General features: G+C 40.0%; 1 protein-coding gene across 1 annotated transcript; it reads right to left on the bottom strand.

Annotated features, from left to right (window-relative positions):
- Positions 1-1,840: 1,840 nt before the first annotated feature.
- Positions 1,841-7,231, bottom strand: LOC103701058 (cyclic dof factor 3-like). The gene is made up of 2 exons (XM_008783005.3): positions 6,944-7,231; positions 1,841-3,893 (listed from the first exon to the last, which is right to left on the bottom strand). Exons 1-2 carry the CDS (start codon positions 7,100-7,102, stop codon positions 2,517-2,519), a joined length of 1,536 nt encoding a protein of 511 aa, XP_008781227.1. The 5' UTR covers positions 7,103-7,231; the 3' UTR covers positions 1,841-2,516.
- Between the last annotated feature and the right edge of the window lie 1,865 nt (positions 7,232-9,096).

The raw sequence follows: 9,096 nt of genomic DNA, 5'->3' as shown, positions 1-9,096 counted from the left end.
TATGGCATGCCCTACCATTTATGCTATCAATGAAATGTGAATAGTATGGTCCCAGTAAAACTCTTACTTCAAAAGAAAAAGAAGACTCACATGGCTAGTAAGTCATTGCTCCTTTGCCAAATAGAAATGGACAAATGGATGTATATATGGAAGAGGATGAAGGAGGAAAAAATGAATATTAGATGGATGTAGCAGATGAAGGATGTAGTTATTAACTGGGGGAAAAGCATGCAGCTTGTTTGAGATGATCCTATTTTATGATTATCTTCTTTATTGTCCTTGTGAATATGTATGATATGGTGACCTCTAGGTTTAGTCTTCATCATATTGAAGGAAGAAGGGATTAATCTATCACAAAGCATAGTGCATAAACTAAGAAAAGCTTTCAGATACATACCTTCATGGCAGTATCCTCTGTTACACTAGAACTGGGGATATAGGCCACTTAGGGGGTAAACACACATTACGCATGTTATGTGGCTTGTCTTTTCTCTTTCTTTCAGCATAATTTTTTCCTTTCACATTATTGCATTGCATACTGATCAAGGTCATTATTCTTAGCACATGCAGCTTTGGAAAAGAAAAGTTTGACATGAAGCTTAATGTATCTTACATTTCACAAATCTAACAGGATTACCAAAACATCTAAGAAGATGTTAGTAAAAGAGTGTGAGATGATAACTGAAAGGATGTTAGAGTGAAGGAGTCAAAAAAAAAAGAAGGAATTTGAATCATTATAAGAATAGGTAACAGTAAGTTCAACTTTTGTCATTTAGTTGTTGTTTACGAAACTACACGTTAATAGGAGGAGAATCATTTTAACTAGTCATTGAAACTTGGAAGAAAAGGGCCTAGATAATTCAAATTGAAGTTCTCTTTAAAAAGAACTAAAGTTTGGCACATGCAATGCACATGCTGTGGAGACGGTGGAACCCTGAGCAGAGCCTCACACACCACTCAGGAGGTTCCTTTTAATGCTAGAATAGATAAGATTACTATGTATATAAAACCATGTTCATGCATACAGCTTCATAAAGTTAACTGCGCCCCCCCCCCCCCCCCCAAAAAAAAAAAAAAACACACACACACACACACCAAAAAAAAAAATCTCAATTACTTGAAGGATTTTGATTTAGAATGTAACAAAGGAAAACACAACCAAGACTAGCTATCAAAAACAACTAAATCAGCTTACAGCAAACAAATAGAACATTCCAAAAATTCAAACATAAAAGATGGCTGGGTGAATCTAAATTAGGCTGAAATAGGCAGCATTACATTGTGTAGGGAAGCAACTATATTGAAGCAATGCATTAGCTAATATATATGGCAAGAGATACCATGACTAGAGATTGACTGCATGTTAGAAGTGCACAACTCAGGAATGGAAGAGGTTGCTGAAGATGCAATACAAGTTGCATCAAACTATCAAGTGCCATAGCCAGACAAATGTGGTTCATCCAAAAGAAATACTTTGAGGGCTTGTAAAACCCCAGTCACCTGGCTAGGTGAGGCCAAGACAGGTTAATTGAGGCACATAACCATATAAGGTTGTATTACTGAATAACATAGCAGACAAAACTAATATAAGAACATGCATGCAGATTTCCAGTGCTCTAAGAAAATGATCTAATTACTATTCAAAGAATGTGATAACGGCACAATATTTGAACGGTTGAAGATTCTGCTGTAGAGCTGCTCTGTATTTATAGCAGATGCAAAGCTGATCTCATTCAGCGAATATGCAGACCAGTAAATCACAAGTTGAACACCTCTCCAATGAAGCCAAGGACAGGTCAATTGGTAGGAAATATCAAATTCAGAGTGGATATTATACAAATTCCATAAAACACATCACAAAAAGTTTGATGATTAAAAGCCAGAACTAGCCAGAAGAGTAGAATAGCAAAGAGGGACTGTGAAAATAAAACTAAGCTCATCAACACAGAATTCAACAGTCCAGCTTAAACTCATACAAACATCATGATTGTAGATGCTCTATCAAACAAAAGAAAACCCTATAAAAACTCAATTAAAGTTCTATTTCTTTATCTCATATGGGATAAGGTTTAGATCAGATCTTTGGTTTCTAAAGGTGCACTCTTCATTCCATACCATCAGGATGGATTATCAAATGCATCTTCCTTTCTTGATTCACTGAGCATGTTGACAACTCTGGTCCATGAGACAGGGCAGGCACATCTAAAGAAACTATCTCTGAAGTTATAAACAGTAACCTTTATCACTACTATTTACAACAAGAATTCTTCATAATCATAGAAATCTTGGCAAACCTGGCCATTTCCCCTGGCAGCTTTAAAGACAGCACTAGAAAGCTTCACCACTGGCTTTGTCTGTCAGATATCATGATCTGCTATCATAGGTACATATAACAGTGCTTCCATATTGGAGCCACAAGCTAAAAGCAGCTCCAACATCCTCAACATGTAACGGCCATTTCAGTATAGTCCGCTAAGAAAAGAAAATTTTCTTCAGAATATCCCTGAGTTACTCTCTTATGTACTCTCCTGAAAGGACCGAAAGCGGGACAATGCTGCAGGATTTGCATGCAAGACCTGAGAAGCATCTGATGTCTGACCCTTGCTTTCTGCCTTGGATTGGAAAGGTTTGAAGATACCACCTTCTTCAGGCTTTATGCCAAGGGTAGCCCATATAGAACTCTTTGCAGCCTCATCTGGATCATCAATTCTCAGGGTTTTAGGAACCCATAAAGATTTTTCCATCGTCTCCTCGCCCTGTAAACTTGCATCTCTAGAATGCTTACCCAAGGTTGGAGAACCATTGCCTGAACAACCACTGTTGCTTGTAGAGGATGATGGTGATATGCCGCCATTAGCTCCAAACCATGCTACATTCCACGCCCCATTGGGCCAACCCCAAAATGAAGCTGGCATAAAAGGAAAGGGAATGGTTGGTGCACAAAAAGCAGGGCCCGGCATCATTGGCGGGGGGCTCCATGGAATTGGAGTTGGGCTTCCATTCTCTGGTCCATAAACAAGCTCAGATGAGCACCTACCTCCTGCCATGGCAGCAACATTGTTCCATCCTGGACCCCAAGGGTAAGCCCAATGAGCCCCAGGATAACACTGCAAATGAGGCATGGGAGTCATTCCATTACAATATCCTTGCATACCATTTTGTTCCATGGGAACTGCATTTTCAGGGAATCCATTTTCCACACAGTTAGAGGCTGTCACTGAAGATGCACATGAGGGGTCCTCCTTGTTTTCACCACAAGCGATTGAGTCAAAATCAGCATTTTTCTTCTGTTCTCCAAGATTGAGTACAGAGGCCATGGACTCACAAAGTGGCACTTCTTGTCCAAATTTTAGTACATTGCCATTTCCCTTCATAGACCTCATAGGGACAGAAGGCCCACAAGGAAGAGCCTGGTGAGGGGTTAGATCAGCAGCAACTACTCGACCAGATGCTAGTCCATCAGAAGACATCATCATGTGTCGGTAATGTGAGGCAGAGTGCTTATTTTTACGCCTTCCAGCACCTACGGGAACATTTCTCATGGTCCCTCCTGCAGTCCAATACCTCTGACAATTCTTGCAAAAGTGCCTGGGTTGGTTAACGTTGTAGTTGTTGTAATAACAGAACTTGGTCTCCATACTGTTGCAGCGAGGACATGGCAGAACCTTATCTGGCTTCTTCAGAACCTTCTCTTGGCCGGAGCTGTCAGCCTCAGTCTTATCATGATCAGCTTTGGAATCCATTGCTACTTTCTCATCCTGATTGGGTGCTTCATTGTCATCTCCATTTCCATTGTGCAAACCAGAATTATTTGGGTCACGCTGGTTCACTTCGTCTGGAACATCTGGCATCGGATTGTTGACTTCCATGTCTGTATTTTCTTTGCATGTATCCTGAAATCCAAGATCAAGATAATTGACTTAGTAACAAAATGAAACCAAGTATTAGCTTACTAGCGCAATCAACAAAAGCTAATCAAGAGCACTTCTAAACCGAGATGAGAAGAAAGTCCACAAAGAAACAGACACTTTTAAAGCAAAAAAACCACTATTTTAGTAAGCTATTTATTCTCCATCTCTCCATTTGCCACATAATTGTATCGTACAAGCTCAACTATTAAACAATAGTTACTGGCATATCCAGTTTCTGCTTTTTTTCTTGCAGATTGTTGTAAATTCTGAGAAGAAAATAATCCTATAAATCATTTCCTTTATTTTTTATAACTCCCTCTTTCATATGTTCTTTGTTGATCATACAATAAATACTGTGGAGTTAAGGACCCCTATCAAAGTAGAAAGTTAACTAACATCAAATTGATTTTGTGGCAAACTGATACATAAACAGAACTTATACTGGGTACATGGCAAACCAACACCATCTTAAACTGATGAACTGTACTTGCTCCAAGGTGCAACATCAATCCCTCTGCTAAAAGTCCCTCTAGCAACAAATTTGTGGATTTTTTATAATTTCTTTTTTCATATGTTTTTTGTTGATCATATAATAAATACTGCAGAGTTAAGGACCCCTATCGAAGTAGGAAGTTAAGTAACCTCGAATTGATTTTGTGGCAAACTGATACATAAACAGAACTTATACTGGGTATGTGGCAAACCAACACCAGCTTAAACTGATGAACTGTACTTGCTCCAAGGTGCAACATCAATCCCACTGCTCAAAGTCCCTCTAGCAACAAATTTGTGAAGTTATCACATAAGCAATTCCAGCTTCTGTTCAATAGTCCCAGAAGAAGGCTGCCTCTAACTCGTTTATGCCAAACATTCTCATATGCTCATTGCGATGGACAGTTTTCACATGTCTCACACCAACTAAATGTTGTGTTGAGGTTGAAGTATAAATAACTATCCTCAAAGCAGAACCTACTCCCCATGCAATAAACCTCCTATTTAGAAAGGTTTAATGGTACTTTTGTCTTCATTTCAATGGTGTTCATATCATGCAACCCAGCTTTACAACAGTTTCACACATCTCTTCTTAAGCAACTTAAATTTATGCATGGATTTTTTGGGCTTCTTTAAAAATGAGAATGAAGCTATTGCTCTCCTTTTCCTTTGTTTTTCTATATGTTTGTAGCTGATCATACCATATATTCTACAGAGTTAGGGATTCTACTCAAAGGATGCTAACTAGCCTCATAGAGATTAGGCAACAAACTAACACATTAACTAACCCTAAATGTCATGAGTGACAAGATAATACTGACCTGTGACCCACTATTTGTCCTTGCTCCAAATTGCAACATCCAAGCCACCTCTAAGCATTTCTTGTGGTGGCAAGCTTCCACAGAACTATTCAAGGTTGGGTCATCTCCTAAGGAACAGAGACAACCATGATTTGACTCTTTTATGAAACACAAATTTCACATGGTGGGCAACTTTTGTACGTCTCATACATTGTCAAGTACAGGTTTACACCAAGATGAGAAAATAGCCTTTAAATAACACTTGCTAGTAACCTCTCCTAATGCAACAAGACCCTTTTTTTTAGATGCTACTATATTCTTTATCTATTTGATTAAGTCAAATCTTGTATCATGCAAATCAGCTTTAAAAAAAAAAAAATCAGTGCATCCCCAGTTCTCATTTAATTTAAATTTTTGCATGGGAGTCTCAAACTTACCTGAAGATAAGTACAGATTTCGTAATCAACTTTTTTGCTTCCCTTTAAATTCCGCTTTTGATGATTCCACATAGCTTGCAGGGTGAGAACCATTACTCCTCAGAGGAGCGGGATAAATAGCAGTAGATGGAAACTTTAAGCAGATGAGTGCATGCATTAAGCACACACATGATACAGAGGGGATTAATACTTGCAAGCCATGACCTGGAGATCATTTCTAACTGAAACTCAAATATAACAGTAAAGTCCCATACAACAACAGATCAGTTGACATGTATCCAATCTAGAGCTACGTGACTCGACCTACAAAAAATCCTATTCTTAACAACAACCCTTTTCTCCTCACATGCTGGATATATGTGCATGTTCAGTGCCATCTTTATTCCCTTTTCTTTCTTTTCTTCCATTAATAAGTTGCAAGCATGTAATTTCCTCAACATAGAAGAACGTATTGTTTCTTATATGTTGGATCTAGGCTTACCAGATAAAACAAAATTACCACGATAACGCTCAGAATGTAAGCTTTACCAAATAAAAGCTTATTAACAGGAAAATCACATCAAATATAATACAAGACCATCCTATCCTTCATCCATTCTTTTGGATTAAAGGGGGCTACAAGAACCAAAACTTCAAACAAAATTTACAGAAACCGATATTTCTTTATCTGGTGAAATTTTAATTAACATCTATCACAACCTATTCCATACTGGTTCTCATATCCATTCAACACCCGAAAGATATACAAGCACCTAGAAAAACAGACCCTTGCACATTAACCATACTACCCCAGGTTGAGGCCGGCGTTTACAATTAGGGTTCAGGGTTTTACCCATGGAATCCAAAGATGTCCCAACGAAGAAACAAAACCAAAAAGATTCCATCGTTTGAAACAAATACCATATTTCTAACTCGAAAGTAGTAAATCCATAGCAAAACAGAAAATAGGTAACGGATACATCAAAATCCATATATCGATCACGATTTACCAAAACTCTATTGCTGTTAAATTTAAAGTTATAAGGAACTGAAATAAAGCATCTACTTCTCGTCATTTTTTTCCTCCATTTAACAAAAAAAAGCCAAAAAAATCACATAAAACACATCAAAAAGGAGTCCAACAAAATCATTAGATACTCCAAACAACCCGCTGGTCCTGTCTAATTCTTTTCAAAAAGGAATCTTTATTTTCAAAAGCCAAAAAAACAACTTTTTTTTCGGAGAAAAACAAAGACTTCCGTTCTAAATCCAAACCCTCGAAAACGACGAAGATGAAGATGAGGAAGGGGCCATCTGGTCTCACCTTCTCGCCGTCCTCGGCTGGATCCGGCTGCGGTGCCGGATCGGTGGGCCGCGCCTCCTTATCCTCCGCCTCCGCCGGCGGCAACGGCAGCGGCAGGCTCTCTGGCAGCGGGATAGTCTTCCCGAAGAGCTTGATCGCCGGATCCCTGGGCTCAGACATTTCACCGCCGTCCGATCTCCGCTCCCAAATCCCAGCAACCGTATCGCATGTCCTCCTCCCCTTCTTAGCCCGAGAGCGAGACAGAAGCGAGAAAGAGAGAAACAAGGAAAGGGCGGACAACTAAAAAAAATAAATAAGGGGAAATTGGGGGACCCGGGGGGGAGGGGGTGGGATGGCGGCGAGACAGGGAGAAAGAGGTGACCGGAGGAGCCGGTGACGGTCAGGGGATGCGAGCTGGCGTCCGAGTCAGCATCCGGGGGGAATGTGAGCCACGAGTTTTCGTGGCTGAGGATCGAGGAGGTGACGTCATAGTGGGGCAAAAGGCGATGATGCGCACCGTGGAAAAGGGGGTAAGGAGGGCCAGCGCCCCTTCGCTTTTTCCCCCTTTTCTTTCCGATTTTTTTAATCTCCAAAGTCTCCCATATTGCGCGGTTGCCACTGGACGTGCAAAAGGCGGACACTTGGATTTGACCCTGTTCTGGACTCCTCCCCCTCAGTCCCCATGATCCTTTTTTTTTTTTTCTTCCTTCAGTTGCAGTCCCCATAATCCTTTTTCTTCTCTCTTGTTCCTTCTTACGCTTCTTGACTTCATAGTATCCTCCTGATATTATGTCAGGGACGTGGCTAGAGTTCACCTAGCATTGATTTCTTTGAACTACTTTTTGATCAAACAAAATGCTTCTGTTAAATATTAGGTGGTGCCTGATGCGGTGAGGACGATGTTTGCTCAAAATTAACTACAACAAAAATATAAGATTGAGTAAAAGCAACACATGGTTAAATTGAGTCGCACATTCAACCAAGCATTTCGGCTTTAATTTTGGGATAATTGTAATGAATTATTGGCTAAATTCATGAACAATATATATTGTTGTTTGATAGGCTAGAAGTGAATTTCTATTTGTGGAAGTGTACATGCATACCAAGAAATAAGCATTTTATATTTTGACGCCAACAAGTTGTGTGGAACCAGATGGATGTTATATGTGGAGAATAAATTTTATTCAATCTTAGCAGCAATTACGATATATAATTATATATAGCATTGCCAAGCTAAAAGTATTTCCTTGACATACATAATGTAAGCAACAAATGTGCAAAAAAATAACAATCAGCTTGACACATGGCATGTCTTAGAAAAGATATCTAAATTTATCACATCGTAGATTATATACCCACTAAAGCATACAACATGTATTATTTGCCAATTTCACGCACCAATCATTTGTTTAATATGGATCTAAATTGGGTTTCCGGCACCTAGGCACAATACCCCATATCAATGGAGCCCGCGTCGGTGGGAGGGTATGAGTCTTGAGTGCCAACGGTGGGCGCCTAAGTACAATTCCAAGTCTTACCCAAACATTTTCAGACTTGACAGAGGGAATGCATCGAGGGCCAACCCAGAGCCTCCATCCTCAGGCCATTTCAAAGTAAATTTTGATAGTAGCACATCGAGATAAGGCAGATATTGATTTTATCATCAAGAGCCACGATTCTAGATGGATTGCTGCCGGAAGGTGACGCACCACGGATTTGTCAACGGTAGGGGTGGAGCTCAAGGCAGCTTGGAAGAACATCTCTTATGCGAGATGGATGTTGAAGGCGGAGCACGATCTTTTCGAAGGGGACTCGGTGATGGTAGTCGACTGGATTCAAAAGGAGGGAAGGAGGGGGAATGGGAACCCCCTACTTCGCGATCTCCGCTAGATAGTAGGGTGGGGGATTGCAGTGCCTTCTGGCCATGCATGTGTACCGGAAGGCGAACAGGACCGCCAACTGGGATGCTGCCTATGCAGCCCAATACTCAGAGATCCATTGGACAGCCTAAGAGGCCATTCCTCCGATACTTTGTTATTTGTTTGTTCTTGATTTTTGTTGGTTGTACCTACGTCAGAGCAGTGATTTTTACTGCTATAACAACAAAGAAAAAAAAAAAAAAGCGAACCCAAAAATAGAATCAATGAACGCATCACTTTCTTCCTTTTTTTTTT

Source organism: Phoenix dactylifera, chromosome 3 (assembly GCF_009389715.1).
Source record: "Phoenix dactylifera cultivar Barhee BC4 chromosome 3, palm_55x_up_171113_PBpolish2nd_filt_p, whole genome shotgun sequence".
NCBI lineage: Eukaryota > Viridiplantae > Streptophyta > Magnoliopsida > Arecales > Arecaceae > Phoenix > Phoenix dactylifera.
The sequence above is the reverse complement of the archived record's forward strand: the minus strand, read 5'-3'. Positions and strand labels throughout refer to the sequence as shown.